A 15,884-nucleotide genomic window follows, 5' to 3' on the forward strand; every position below is an offset into this window, starting at 1 on the left:
TGTGGTCCTGGGTGCACGTTCAAACGGTACACCTGAGAGCAATAAACTGTGGCGTGTTAAGCACCGGAGCTTATTGCTGCACCTTAATTACACGTGTAGGCGTACCCTGTGAGTATTGCATTCAGCATTTGTAGCAGGTTAAATCCCTGGAAGGAGTTCCCTGCGTTCCTAGTAGAGTTAATGCAGTTTTCTGGCGATGTGAGGAGCAGGAGTTCAACACCAAAGCAGCTAGTAAGTGATGACCTGGTTCAAAGGGGAAACCGAAGTGCACAGCTCTAACCTTGGCAAGACTGTGAGATAAGTGTCTGCTCTGTATTTTAGCCTCAGGTTTCCTGCACAAAGGCAAGGCTCACCACCCATAGAGAGTGACTTCATGCATTTTCATGAGCAGCATGGACTGCCCAGATTGCCTGCACAGAAAGACGTGGACATTATCTGTGCAGTAACTTTGCTTTTTCAACAAAGCAGGCCCTATAATAAGTCTGCAGTTTTAGCGCGGGAGGAGCCAGTTTCCATGGTAAAGAAGTAACAACAGCCTTGAAGGCAAATGTTTGGTCTGAGCTGGGAGTGATCTAGCAACGTCGTGGAGAAATGCATTATGGTTTTGGCTGTGGTTTTCTTTATTTAAAGACCTACATCTTGCAACCAGTTTTCCCTGAGTCCAGAGCGAGTGCATCACACACCACTGCTTTTAGATGGTATTAATGGGGTATGTTCATTTTTCTTCTGTCCTTCTTCTTTTGTTTTTTGAGGAAACTGGATCCTAATAGGCAATATCTTCATTTTCTGTTTGGATGCTGCCTAACCCACTGACGTCGAGGCGCCGTGAGTTGCAAAAAAAAATTAATATGTAAACACACAAGCATGACCTTGTGGTTTTGCTGTTCTGGTCCCAGGATTCATCATCAAGGTGCAACATGACCGAGCTCCATGAAGCTGCGGCGCTGGGAGATTATGATTTAGTGAATGAGATTTTGAAGAAAGGGCGCTGTGATCCCAACCACAAAGATGCTGACTGGAACGACAAGACACCGCTACACTGGGCGGCTGCAAAAGGTGAGCCGGTCTGCTACTCAGCTGTGCATGTAAATGCTAACGTTAGTGTCATTAAAGATGACGATGATGATGCTTTACTTCAGCAAGGAGGCATTAACCATGCAAGCTAATAATAAGGTTATGCAGCGTGCTGACAGCTATAATTGCGGCATGCCAGTGTGGACTCTGGGCCACACTTAGGACCACTGCTGTGATGTATACTCCATCCATTCACTTCTGTTCATCATGGGCCAAATTTTGGAAATGCAGTGTTGTAGCCATGGGGAGCACCCCTGACTACACAGCAAGAAGCACATATGAGACGGGAAGTCAGAGCCTGTTGTACTACCTTGTTTCTGGGATCTGATGTTTCCTGAGTGGGAGTGAGCGAGTTGGGCAGCAGCAATCATGGCTGTGCCACAGAAAATTCATGTTACAGGCAGCTGATGTAATTTTGGGGTCACAATGCATCATTTTGGGGTTGCAAAACATTTCTAATGATTAAATGGGGTCATGCTGAGGAAAAGGTTGGGAAGCCTTGTTAACACGTCATAATAAGGGGACTTGCAAATTCTGGTCATGCAGCTGCACGTATTCCACAGCTGTAAATGGTCGACACTGTGATCCCCAGTAGATAGCATGCACATAAAACTGGACAACTGGGGCTGGGGGATGAGCTCTGCCTAACTAGAGGCAGGGTATAATAGTGTTGGACAGCAGATGGATTTTCTGTTTTATAGGAAATTCCATGACTTTGAATTTTTCCCCCATTCTGAAACAGACTGAAAGCCAACAATTTTGAAATTTCCCATGAGACAAAATCCCACTTTATTTTGATTTTGATATTCTTTATATTTTAATACCTTAAAAAGAGAATAAAAGGCATCTCCAGATAAAATGTCATTTCCGAATGGAAAATGAGACTGTTCCATTTCTGAATATAGACGTGTTCCCTCTGACACTATCAAAATGCTTTGTGTCAGGTTTTTCATAGAGAGAAATTTTGTTGAAAGCGACACATTTCTATAAAACATTTTGCTTTTGCTGAATCGGCTTTTTCCGGCGCAACATGTTCTGCCAGAAAATGTCTAGGTAGTTCCAACATTTGTTCTCTCAGTTACTGTGTGAGAGCATCACAACCACTGGATGGATGAAACGCCAGATCTGATGTGGTATACATGACTGTTCTCTGTCTAGTAAGCATTGGAGACCTGATGCTAGTTCAGGAGGCAAAGCTTTCAACTTAGGTCATAGAAGCTTTTGTGTATTGGGATCCAAGTTCATAAGGTAGAGATACATGCAGCTTAGCTGTTGACATCACGTCTGCAGGTGCAGATTTATTATAACTCCGTATGTGTTATGATATGTCTTAAATATTTCACCTTTAAGCTATCTTTCCTCCCTTGTCCTTGTGCATATATAAGGGCAATCAGACATGGTAAAGCTGCTCGTGGAACATGGTGCTCGTCCTTGCTTGAGAAATGACATGGGTTGGACTCCGGCTCATTTTGCTGCAGAGTCAGGAAGACCAGGTGTGCTAAGGATGCTTCATGCTTTGCATGCTGCCATGGATGCTGCTGATCTCTACGGTGACACTCCGAAAAGGGTGGCAGAAATCTATGGACACAAAGACTGCGTAAAGTTCTTAGAAACGTGAGTATTAAAGCAGCTCTGCGAACACCTACAACACATGATGAACAAGTGGAAGAGGCAAGGTTTTTCTCTGTTATCTTTTACTGGACCAACTACATAGCTGGGAGAGATGTTGGACAAGCTCCTGGGTGCTTTGACTATCATGGCTCCAATCCTACTAGAGCAAGTGGAAGCCACTGAAAATGAAATTCATTCCTACAAAGAAAACCAGGCCAAATACCCATGCAGGACTTACATTTCTACCCAAATCTTGGGTTTAAATAGTATGTAAGTTATAAATATACCTTCCATGGGAGGGTGTGGTTGGGGGTCCATACTGTGATAGTTGATTGGAAAGCTCTCTGTTCATTTACTGAGTGACTTGACAGAATTATCTTCAATGGCTTGCCACCATGAAGTGGTGCTTTTAAATTCTGAATTCTCACAATAAGGCCAGGATACAGGCATTGAGAAGCTGGTGGAACCAAACCAGAAGTCACAGCAAGAAACCTTTACGGCACCGGGTCAGACATCCTGAATAATAAATAGATGAAACAAACTGTTTAGGAAGAGCCTTTTATAGAAAAAACTGCTCGTTGAAATTTGCTGCTGAGCACCTATAAAAAGGCTTACTATATTTACTCGATTCCAAGATGACTTTGAATTTAAGATGATCCCCAATAATTAGATTCTAGACATGAAAAATTATTAACGTGTCATAATTTTCCAATCTAATTCACCTTAAATTTGTCCCCCCACTGCTGCGGCAATGGGAAGAGCAGAAGTGAGGGGGCAGGTGCGGGGTAAGCAAGGCATAGGGGGCAGGTAAAACAGGGGTAGGCTGGGAGAAAGCAGGGGCAGGGGAGCAGGCATTCTGCTCCTCATCCCTTGCCCCCTGGTGACTCCCACCCCACCATTTGCCTCCTCTTTCTGCTTCTTCCCCTGCTGATCTGGGCACAGGTAGAGCCCCAGAGCTGCTTCTGTGCCCCATGCTGCCAGAAGCAGCTGTGCTGGGAGCCCAGCTCAGGACCCTGCAGATTGCTCATACTGTGCCCTGCTCCTTCTCTCCTCCCTGTTCTCCTGCGGGGAAAGGCATAGGGCAGGGAAGGAGAATGGTGCAGGGTGCTGAGCCAGGCTCCCAGTGCAGCTGCGTCCTGCAGCAGTGGGGCAGGCTGGAGACCAAAGCAGCAGCAGCAGCCTGCAGACTCCTCTTTTTCCCCCTGGTTCCCTGCCAGCAAGAGGGAGGAGGGGGAGAGACTCTGGGCAGGGAGCAGAGCCGCCGCTACATGCGAGTGATGCTGTCCTTGCCCCAGGCGGGCTCCCCGCACAACTGTTTCTCACAGCTCCCAAGTGTGATGCACGGTCCTAAGACGAGGCTTTGTTCTCCCTGTGATGCACGTAAATACTGCATATTTGTGGGAGATCAGGGTTAGTTTTCTGTTTATAGACGTTATGTTTTTCTAGGTTTAATCCGGATTACAACTGTCACTATATACATACAGATGGCTTAGTCCGAATGAAGAATAGGCTCCAGTCTGAATGAACTAATCCTCATTGAATCAGGATTAAAGTTAATGCAGACTAGAGCAGTCTGAATTAGGCAATTTTAACTGTATTAATTTGCATGTATATACTACTATACTTTTTGTCCTTTGTGGGCGAGGACGACTGCATCCAGTAGGGGGAGGGGAGGGAAGAAGAGAGAAAAGAGAACAGGAGAAAGAAGGAAAAGGAGAAAAGGAAAGGGAAGAGGAGGAAGGTGGGTGGAGGCCTGGTTAGGTGAGTACATGGGGATTTATAAGTCTGATCTTTGCTTGGAACAATTTGCTGCAGCAGGGGCAGGAGAGCGATGAAGCCTGGATGCGGGAGGTTTTCGTTTTTTCATTGCTTCTGCCATGCATTGCTGTTCAAAGGCTAATGCTCCATTCTGGATTTGGGACCTCCAGGTGGACGATCGCGAGCAATTTGCTCACATGACTCTGGGTTGATGCTGAAACCCTTTAGGGACAGCATTAGGGTGTCCTTGTACTGCTTCTTTGGTGCACCACAAAAGCGTACTCCATTTGACACTTCACTGTAGAAGACTTTCTTCAGCAGGCGAGTGTTGAGCATTCTTGAGACGTGGCCAGCCCATCTTAGCTGCGCCAGTGTCAGTCGGGTGTGAATACAGGGAAAAGTTGATCTTCCAAGCGCCTCGGTGTCCGGGATCTTGTCCTGCCGCTTGTTCTTTAGTATCTTTTGCAGGCAGCACAGGTTTAGTTTCTTGGCGTGATGCTGGTAAATGGTCCAGGTTTTGCAGGCGTAAAGGAGAGTTGGAAGGATGATGGCTTTGTAAACCTTCAGTTCTGTCGACTTTCTGATGCCTCTGCGGTCCCAGACTGACTTACAGAGTCTGCCAAAGGCCACGCTAGCTTTCACTAATCTCGCGTTGACTTTGTCATCAATGTGGACAGCACGGGAGAGCGTGCTGCCTATACAGGCAAACTTGTTGGCCTTTACCTCAGATGTGTGGTCCCTGGGGTGTCGTGCCAGGTGCAGGTTGAAACATCACTTTAGTCTTCTTCGTATTAATAGTGAGTCCAAAGTTGTCACAGGCTGATGGGAGCAGATCCATGGATCGTTCCTTGTCAGCCTGTGAGCCTTCACATAATGCACAGTCATCAGCAAAGAGGAAGTCGCGAAGTGTGTCTATCTGGACCTTGGAGCATGTATATACAGCCTTGCTTTTAGGAAACACAGTTCTTAGGAACTCGGCTGTGCATCCCTTAGGAATGCAAATAAACATTGCAAATATCCATCCCCCCAAGGGAAACTCCATTGGTTTTTTTGCAACACAACAAAGGCAATCAGGCACAAAGTAACACCTTTACAAAGTCAAATGTGCTGACAACACCTCACAGGTGACTAAGTATCCAAACCCTGACTAAGCCCTCAGCCTTGCCCAAGCACATGGGCTACTGGTCTGGGAAGAAGGAGGCAAACCCCCTTGATTGTTTATTAACACTTAATTTGCATTGAAATTAGAGTCAAACTATGTGGTATGAATCGGTTAACCTGGTTTTGAAAATGGTGAGCACGTCTACAAATGGCCCAAATGATTTACAAAAGAAGGAATAAAAATGGCCCTAATTTTCATTCCAGAAGAAACCCAAAATTTTCAAACTACCGGATTAACTGTGTATAACACAAAATTGAACACACATCTGTACATTTTCAAGCTTAATATTCATAGGACATGTTATTCATCTGAGGTTAGCCAGATTCATCGGGCCAAACTCTTTCTTTAATGTTCAAGGGTTTTGCCGTTTCTCACCTTTGGAGTGTAAACCTTTTAAGGGATGCATTAAAATAGAAATGTAGAAATACATACAGAAATGATATCTGAGGACATTTGAAAGAGTCAGAATAGTGTTTCCCTATAGATCTGTGGTAATGTCATGTGTCAGTCATGTACGTCTTTATGTAGGCTATTCTAAAAATATGCTCAGCTGAGTCAGGGGCTCAGCTGGTACAGGCTGGTATTGGCTTAGCTGGCACTGTACTGCTTTACTTCAGCTCGTGGAAACAGTGATTCTGACTGTAGCAGCAATCATGCCAGCTTGCTTCCTCCTCATTGATATTCATTTTTATCCTGTATGTTCAAAGATCACTTTAGCTCTTTTTGCCAGAGCATTGCTAGAAACTCATGTTCAGCTGGTTACTGACCTCCCAGCTTCTTTCCAGAATCACTTTGGTCAGAATCACTTCTTTGCAGAGTCCTCCCTCCTGTAAGTGTCCCTAGATAGATTATTTTACATTTGGCTATATTAAAACACTTAGGATCACATCTAATTCCATTAGAGGGCATCTATTCCACCCTGACTCCTTGTTAATACAAAAGGTGGATGGGTCCTCCTCCTCGTTGCTTTTTTGGGACATAAGTAAAGCTAAGAGTTTCATTAAAGGATTATCAGGAAATCAAACCGGGTGGAGTACAATTGCATTTAGGCACCTACATCTGCTTATGTTCCTAATATATAGAATAGGATCTGACCCAGATTGCTTGATTGTGCCTAGTTCACCAAACAGTCCAGCTTGCTCTGAACCATTTACCACTCCCATCACCTTTGTGTCATCTGCACACGTCTGCAGTAACCATGTTTCCCCCCCTCCCCCAAGTCATCACTGAAAATGCATACTAGTGTAGTGATCTTTGCAGGACTCTAACAGAAACACACTGGCTTGATGATTATAATCCATTGAATGTACACTAATTTTATGCTCTAGTTTCTTCTTCAAAATTTTGTGCTGTACCAACTCAAATGCTTTATGAAAGTCTTTCTTATGTTGCATCAGTGCTATTGCCACTGTCAGTCAGACTTGAAATTTAAGGTATGAAATTAATTTGACAAGGTTTATTTTCTGTAAAACCATGTTCATTGGCATTAATTATATTGCCAAACTGTAATCCTTTAGTAATTAAGTCCAGCATCAGCCATTTTATTATTTTTCCCATAATTATGTCAAACTGAAAGGCCTATAATTATTTGGGTAACCCACATACCTTTTTATATAGTGACATAACATTAGATTTCTTTCATCTCTCTGCAACTTTTCCAGTGTACCAAGAACTATTGAAAATCCACATTAAAGGTCCAAAGAGTGCTTGGACAACTCTTTTGAAACTTGTTGCAATAAGTTATCTGATTCTGCTGATTTAAAAATGTTGATCCTTAGTAACTTTGGTTTAACATTTTCCTTACAGGCTGGAAGAATAGTGTGTCATCCGCTTCATCATATGATATATCGTCTGTCTTTTTCTCAATTTTAGAGCATGAATGTTAGCTAAATACTTCTCCTTTTTTTTGTATTTTATTGAACTTTCTTCTGTTTCCAACCAATGAAGGACCGGTATTATTGCTAGACTTCATTTTGTTTCTAATACACTTGAGAGTCTCCTTATTGTTTTTATCTCTGCTGGTCTTAATGTTCTTCTTGTGCCCTGCTTCTTCCCTTACCCATTTGTACAATTTTGAGCTTCTGATTTATAAAATTTACTCTCAAAGTTCCCTTTTCTTCCATTTCTTTCCTGTAAAGGAGGATGGGAGGTGGTTCAATAACTTTAGTGGTTAAGACACTTGCCCAGGGAGTCAGCAGTCCAGTGGCTTCAGGACCAGGCCCTGGGCAAGCTGGTCTACTAGGTAACCAAGAGGGAAAAAATTCAGTGTCAGTAGGTTGCCTACTGAGGGAACAGGAGCACTGTGCATTTCCCCGGATGGCCAAGGTGGGACATGCCATTTTCACGCTAAGTGTGGGAGAGCCTTAGAGGTGGGACATAGGATCTGAGTCCTCGTAACGAGTTCCCACTTGTCATTCACATTTTCCTGTTTTAAGCCTTTCTTCTTGCTGATTCGGCTCATGACTGTTTCCAGCTTCGTGCAGCTGGACCATCTCAGATCTTCGAGAAACAGTGCAACTTCAGTTAGTGTAACGTGTCACAGTTTCAGGGCTAGCGTCACCTCTGGACCTCAAGGTACTGCTCTTGGGTCTCTACCTGTCACCTTTTTAAGGGAAGAAATACATGTTCCTCTGCCTCTTAACTTGGGATTTAAACTTGGGTTTCCATGCACTTCACTGTGACTATCTGCACAGGCCTGAGTTTAACCGAACGCTTGCAGGTCTGTCTTCCCCTGGGGCAGGGACATTGATAGCAAGAAGCCAGCTGTAGAGTCTTTATTTAAAACATAGGCATTAGAGATAAAAACATATATTAAGATAATATCTTACACATGTGCTTAGCTTATCAGATGTTTATAGTATTGAAGCCCAATGGACATGGTCTCATGTTTGTAACTTCTTTGATCCAATGTGAATAATCTCTTTCTCCCTCAGATCGGGGTGGGTTTTTAATATTGTTTGCAGTTCTTTATCAGGCTTTGTGAACCACAACAAACCAGGATAGGCTGTTTCACCTAGAAAAGGAAACTTCTATGAACTTGTCTGCCTATATTACCGTTTTGTACCTACTATCCATACTCCAACAATGGCTTTAATTCCTAAACTCACCCATTGACCTAGGAATACAGTCTTTAACTAGCCCATAAATAAATATGTAACACAGCAATCATACAGTAATAATTGAATCTCTGGAACCAACTTCCAAGGGAGGTGGTGCAGGCTCCTACCTTGGAGGTTTTTAAGAAGAGGTTAGATGAACACCTTGCTGGGGTGGTTTGACCCCAGTACTCTTTCCTGCCATGGCAGGGGCTCGGACTAGATGATCTTCTCAGGTCCCTTCTAACCCTAGAAACTATGAAACTATAAATCTATGAATTTTCCAAGTATCTATGCCACTGCTCACATTTATATAATCTTTGAATATTTCATACCTCCACAGCATCATATCTGTCATGAGATATTTCATCCAAAGTGTATCCTAAAATGAGATGACCTATCAGCTTTTCTGTCTGTCTTACCTTACTGGTGGTTCTAATATTGTATTTCCCATGTTTTAAAACGGGCTCTTCAAATAGTTCAGGCCAGGTGTTCATGTGTACCTAGGGCCCTTTCCAATCCAGAGTGCAGTAAAGGAAACTTAGAATAAATGGGAGCTTCCATATTTCCATCTTTTACCCTCATTTACTTGGATAGCTGTTTCATTTCAAATCCCAATCAACTTCCAAGAGCAGAGAAGCCTACACAATGGCAAAACCCATTCTGAAATAAAATGTTTTTTAACGTAAAATCTTTCAGATTATATCCCATGTGGGTATAAACCTGCAGAGCTCCAAATTGAATCTGCCAGTTGACTCAAATGGTGGGTCTGACCCTGGATGTTTTAAGGCATAAAGATCAATTAGATAGCCAAAATACAGGGAGCACAAGTACAAACATTAATTTTCTGAAAAACAGGTTGATGAGCAGAGATCCTGGTTGTCTATGATTTTAAAAAATCCCCAATTTTTGGTTAAAAACAAGTAACCCCAGATCCACATTTTTCCATGATTAAGATGAAACACCACTAATGTATACATCTATATATTAGTGGTGTTTCATTTAAAACATGGAAAATGTAGATTTGGGGTTACTTTTTTTTTTTTAAACCGAAAACTGGGGATTTTTTTAAATCACAGAAAACAAAGATCCCTGTTGATGAGTTAGATTCTCCTCTGCTCTTTCTTGTCTTATCCTTTCCACCAGTGCAAGCTGGGTATAAAATGTAACTATCACCATAAATGTGTGGGGAATGCTGGTAGGGATTTACCCCCATGCAGAAGGATTTTAGGCCCACTGTAAATTCACCATGTACAAATGACAATGCTGGAGCAGTATCAGATCCTTTTGTCTTTTCTCTCATTAAATTCCAAGAGGGAAACTTAACTTGCTTTTCATGAACAGCAATGAACTGTAGGAATAAAGTCCTTAGGGATTCACAGCATCTCTTGGTTTGTCCCCTCCTGGCTTTGTCCCTAGAAAACTATCATTTATTTTCCAAAAGATGGATTCGAGATCCAGGGGGAGATTTTCAAAGTGCCGTGAATACGGTTTGTGTGCCTTCTAAGCACTGTGTCTGAAGTACTGCGATTGCCTGGCTCAGTCTTGAATCCCAGGCCCAGTCTTGAACTGAGCAGAAATGTCACAGCCGTTCATCCTTTCTAGGAGATGCGCTGAGTTCCTGGCAGGGCTGCCCTCTCTGATGAAGCTTAAGAACTGAGGTTTCTTTCTCCACCTCGCATTGAAATGATACTAATTTTCTGTGTATTTGGTTCTGTATGAAACAGCATCGTTTCCAGGGTTTGAATGACACCGACTCGTTGTGGGGGATCTGTGGAGGTGGCAACTGGAAGCCTGAAGGAGCCACCACTGCCATTGCCTGAGCTGCTTAGAGAGGTGTGGGGTGGCCCAGGGTCTCTCGTCTCTTATGGAGGGTCTCACCTGCCCCAGGCCTGTCTTGTATTTCAAACCCTGATTATTTCAGTGCATCGGCAAGGAGTATTTTTCCTCTGTATTTGGGTGCAACAGACTATATGCCAGGGGTATCAAACTCATCTGGCTCTGCAGACTAGACAAATGGTGCAGGGCCAATCCACAGCCCAGATTAAGCCTGTGGATCCCCCTCCCAGATGCCTGATCCAGTGCATGTGGCACCAGCTGGGCCAATCTGGGACTTTGGCCAGAGTGAAAACCGTGGGTGGCGCAGCCCTGGACCAGCCCTAGCAAGTGTCATGGGCAGCATGGAGCTGGTCTGGTTCAGCCAGCGCCAGGGTCCAGATTATGTGGCTCTGTGGACCAGACCCACAGGTTTGACACCCCTGCTATATGCCAACTGGGTGCCTGGATAAAGCCATTCAACTCAAGGTGGCCACATTTTAATGGTCCTATATTTAGTTGCACCACATATAAAATGCCACAGACACAACATCGTGAAATATATATTTTGCTAACCAGAGGATACAATATAGGGAACAGGTAAAATATGCATCCACGGTGAATTCATCGTATGGTCTTCTCCTCCACTGCACTTTAATAAGCGGTCCTGAGAAAATTGTTCTCTGACGAGATCTGGATTGGCTTTAATTTTCTGAGTTTTTTAACAGACAATAAATTAAGAATTAGGTGACAGTTCATAATAGTAAAGTAAAGCACATACCAGCAAAGAGGTTAAAGGGGTTTGATCTTGCTCCCACTTTAGCCAGCATACATATGTACACATCTGTGTGCGTGTATGTGCATATGCACACGTGTAATCATCTTTAATTTACAGTGGTATAAGAGAAAAGCCAGCCCCTGATTTTTGGACAACAGATTTTTTTAGAGAGAGACATTTCCCTTCTATTGGTCTCTCTCTGAGGTCTATTTTATAAAACACGACCCAGTAAGAACATACGTGCACCCAGCATTGTGTACATGGCTAATGAATGCCATCTTCAATTTGGGCTTACCCCAAATTAAGACAGTGGAATGTATTGTAGGACAGACATTTACACTGAACATTTACACAGAAATGACTCCTAAACCTGCTCAGCTGAAATAAATTTGTTGATAAGAAAAACAAAGATATAAAATATACAAGACTGATGATGAAGAAAGACATGATGCTTTTCACTGCCTGAATGCGCGCTTGCACGCTGGGGTTCCTGAAGCTGTGTTGCATCTTCCAGAGCGGTGCGTCTCCAGAGAGAGAAAAACAAGAGAAGGGCAGAAATGATGAAGACGGTGAAAGCCACAGAAAATCCAGTGCTGTAGAAAAGGAACAGATTCACGACATCTGCCTCCTAGATCACGTCGTTTGTGGTGTTATTTCCTAGGGGATGGGAAATACAAAGATCACGTTGTATTTTGTAAGGATTATCAAAACAAGGGAGGTTGACGACTAATGAGAAAAGCCCAGATACCAGGAGCAACCATGGTATCTGCCTGGCGAGTTGCAGATTTAGATGGATGAAGAAAGGTTGGCTGAAATCTGCAATTTTCACGTAGTAAAAAACACACGAGCAGGCAGAGAATCAGAGGCTAGATGAGCTTAGGAGCCAGAAGCAAGCACTGAATGCATGGTATACACAGCTGAGGTGAAAGAACCTAGGCAAGGCCTGGCAGAAAATCTTTAGTACTAATGCGCTCAAGAAGCAAAGTCTGGAAATACCCAGAACGGTTAAAATCTTATCGCTTGAGTTCAGGCATCTGTTTTTGACCCAGTTAATGTAATTTACAGCCTGAATGAAAGTATTTACCCAAATGCTGATGACAGTCATGCATCCTTGAATCACCAGAAAAGCTATAGTAGACAGGGAAGAGAGGCCAGTGCTAGCAGCTTCACAACTGTTGCCATCCATTCCTAGTGTAGTACAGAATTTGAGTCCCATAAGTAAGTATCTTCATGCAGTAATGTGATGGATCTGGGTGATGGATGCACTACTTTCTTTCTGTAAATTGTGTAGTGAAAACCGATATATATATATATAGATATGCATGGAGTTTTTCCTTTTGCTTAAGGGACCAGATTTATTAGTCATGTAAATTTGAGGCATATTCTGTTACTATCAAGTGATATTTATATGTCATGCAAATACCTGTATATAGAGTGCAAACAATTTCTACAGAAGCCCAGGGAGTCATGCCAGGCAGTACAAACACACTTTGCATTAGGTTTAATATGCAATAGCAAATCCTTGTGGCTGAGTTCTTTTCTATTTGTTTTGCAAGTGGGCACCTGGCTAGCCAACATGAAAGGCAGGAGAAAGGCTAAATCTGTAGTGTGCTTTCTTTTTATTTTCAAAATGCTTCATGTTGATGCTGCAATTGCTACTTCAGGAAAGAAATCTGGCTTCTCATTCAAATAATCTTTTATTGATCCTACTGGGGTCTGTTTGATTAAGGGATGTCAGTAATCAACTATAATCTCCTGAAATGGATCGAAACTACCACCAAACCGTTAACTAGGATTTGTCACTAAGAAATCATTGATCAGTTTCCTAATGTTGTTTAAGAGTCTGACCATCAGATATAAAATAACCTAAATTTCTGGCAACTTCTAGGATGACTCCTGTATAGCTGGCTAGGGTTGGCATTTCATCAGATCAGTGATATGTGAAGATCTCTTGGGTGATAAACACTAAGAACTGAGGTCCCTCTCTGTACGTTCTGGACACTAAAGATCCTCTGGCACCTTTTCTGATTCAGGATGGTTTCAACAGGCAAAAATTACTATACCTCATTGTTAGATGCATATTAAGTGCCAGCTGTTCACCTGGTTGCACCCCTACATGCCAGAGGTGGCTGCTAGTCAGTGGCACCGTGTCTACCACTTTGGCCATAGTTGTGAAGTCCTTTGTTTCTTCAGAATGAAAGGATGTCTTTCACTTCAGTAATACAATGAATAAAGTAAGTGATCAAAATAACTTGCCTATAATTTTTTAAATTTAGAGGTGAAGAAGGCTGATTAAGTCACTCATCTCCCCCTTGCTAATGCTTCATTATTTCTTAGCATGTATTTTCTAGTTGTTTGGTGAAACCAGTTAAACTGATTTGAGCATCATAAAAAATGTTCTGCAAGGTTTCAGGTTTCTTTTCCAGTTTTGTCTTTTGATATTAAATAACACACATAAAGAGAATACAGTTTAAAAAGATCAAACCAGAATCACGTACAAGCAGAGAGAGAACTGGTTACTTATCCCACTTTTCACCAGTTTTGAACTAACATAGCTTCATTTTTTTTATGTTGATTTTCCCCCAATTTATTCTGGTGCAAGGTAACTACTTTTTTAAATATATTTTTTAGATTTTTTAAAATATAATTTTTAAAAGTTTTTTTTCCCAGTTTCTTTTCAAAAGACAAAAGATATGTTTTTCAGTGGCCTCGGTCTTTGAAGGTAAAGACAGGTAAATGTTATGATGATGCCTTGGTAGTTTGTATAGTAGAAAACAGATTCAACACCTTCTTTCATTTGGAATTGCTTATATAATCAAGAAAATATCTGTGGAGAAACACAATGAAGTTAAGAAAATTGTCAGCACCAAAATATTGGCTAAGCCAAGCTACAAAATTAACTGTATTCATGATGAGAGAGGGCATCATGCTTTACACTACCCAAATAAGGCTTCAAATAATAAAGGTAGTGACAACCACAGAAGACCCAAAGCCAGGGGAAAACAAAGGATGTGGAATTAATTTATTTTTAGATTACAGTGCCATTTTCTGAGAGGCTGGAGTTGGAATAATTAAATGGTATTTTGTAAATCACAGCTATAAAGGAGGCTATTGAAAAAGGCAGGACGTACAGAAGCCAGGTGCAAGCAGTACTAGTCTAGGGGTGGGGGAGTGGGGTATGAGTCCTGGGAGGCCTCTGGGGGTGTCTTCACCTATATCACAACTGAATTCAGCATTGCACATTGCTGCTGGAAACAGCAATTGGTGGCACTGGGGAGGGGGGCAGGAGTTGGGGCCTGTGGCAATGGTGTTCAGGGCTCTACCCATGGGGATTGGGGGCAGTTACATCCTGCTGTTGGGAATAGCTGTTGTTGTGGGGGGGAGGTGTCAGCCCAATCAGTGGTTGGGGAGTTAATGCAGAAGCTGCTGGGTGTAAGTACCCTTTTCCTTCCCCCCCTCCACAACTGTAGCTGCCTGTAGCAGAGGGCTCCTGGTATTTAAGAGGAGGCTGCAGCAGGCTGAGCTGGCTGCTGGGAGACTGGCAGCTAGAGCGCAGGCTAACTGCTAAGGACTTAGTGAGCAAACTAGTGGCCACGCAGAGGAGGCCACCCCTGGGGGGAAGTGACTCTTCTAGGAAATAGCTGTGGAGCTGTTAGCTGTGCCAGGACAGGCATCCAGGCTACTCAGAAGCAGAGAGCTACAAGCAGCTGAGCCAAGCCTCAGCATAGAAAGGCCAACTGGTCATCAGACCCAGAATGGAAACCCCTGCAGAGCCACCTGACAGGAAGAAGCAGAGTTTAGGAGGCATTTAAAGCCAGTGCCTGAGACCAGACAGTCAGTCTGGTCGTGCAGGCAGCAGGGAGAAGAGCTCCTGAGCATGATGGCTGCAGGACAGGGTCTGATTGGCAGTGGGGCTGCCCTGGGAACTGCAAGTTAAGAGCACGTTGCTTTCAGGGAATTATGATCCATTGTTTGGATGGTTTGAGTTACGGCCAGTGTGCTTGTATTTTTAAGTTTTACTGGTGGACTGGATGTGGCTGTAAGGGGAGACGAGGAGGCCCCAGAGGGTGCCACAGAGGGCTTGAGTCGGCAAGGGGCAGGGGCAAAAGCAACAGTGATGCCCAAAGGGCAAGTGGGTGTTTTGGGCCCCATCAGGGCCAGCTCAAAACACAGGCAAGCTGAATCCAGGAGGATTAAAGTTGCAAGAAAGGTGGCCTGAAGCCAGGTGAGCTAGGGCCAAAGCCTGAGAACAGAACCAGGGTCAGGGGCCCAGAGGCTTGAGGAGCCCTAACAGTTTCTTGGAGACGAAGTGTCCCATTACAATGATAACTGGTAACATCTGCAATACATGGGCATGGCTGTAAGGGTGGAAGGAGACCAAGAATAGCACTTAAGGCAACAGAAGCCCTGGGGACACAGATGGGCCAGGATGGCCCACTTGGCTTGAGGGGCAAGATTAGGACCACTGGGTCTGGGAGGGACCTGCTGACTGGAGAATGGATGAGGGCCCACTCTGGGACCAATGGGCAGCTTCCCTTTTCACAAACCAACTAATTGCACCAAGGCGTGGCAGGAAAGGAAAAAGGCAGGG

General features: G+C 43.5%; 1 protein-coding gene across 2 annotated transcripts in view; it reads left to right on the top strand.

Moving 5' to 3' along the window:
* Positions 1-410: 410 nt before the first annotated feature.
* The window catches only part of ANKRD66 (ankyrin repeat domain 66), a 26,339-nt gene continuing 10,865 nt past the window's right edge, over positions 411-15,884 (top strand). The window contains exons 1-3 of one of the 2 annotated variants that reach the window (XM_019520989.1): positions 411-709; positions 897-1,056; positions 2,460-2,688. In XM_019520989.1, the coding sequence (XP_019376534.1) occupies positions 918-1,056; positions 2,460-2,688 (368 nt within the window). In that variant the 5' untranslated portion in view covers positions 411-709; positions 897-917. The remainder of the gene's footprint in view (positions 710-896; positions 1,057-2,459; positions 2,689-15,884) is intronic. The other variant, XM_019520987.1, reaches the window with a different exon arrangement.

The sequence above is a fragment of the Gavialis gangeticus genome, unplaced genomic scaffold (assembly GCF_001723915.1).
Source record: "Gavialis gangeticus isolate Ggan-Ray unplaced genomic scaffold, GavGan_comp1, whole genome shotgun sequence".
Lineage (NCBI taxonomy): Eukaryota > Metazoa > Chordata > Crocodylia > Gavialidae > Gavialis > Gavialis gangeticus.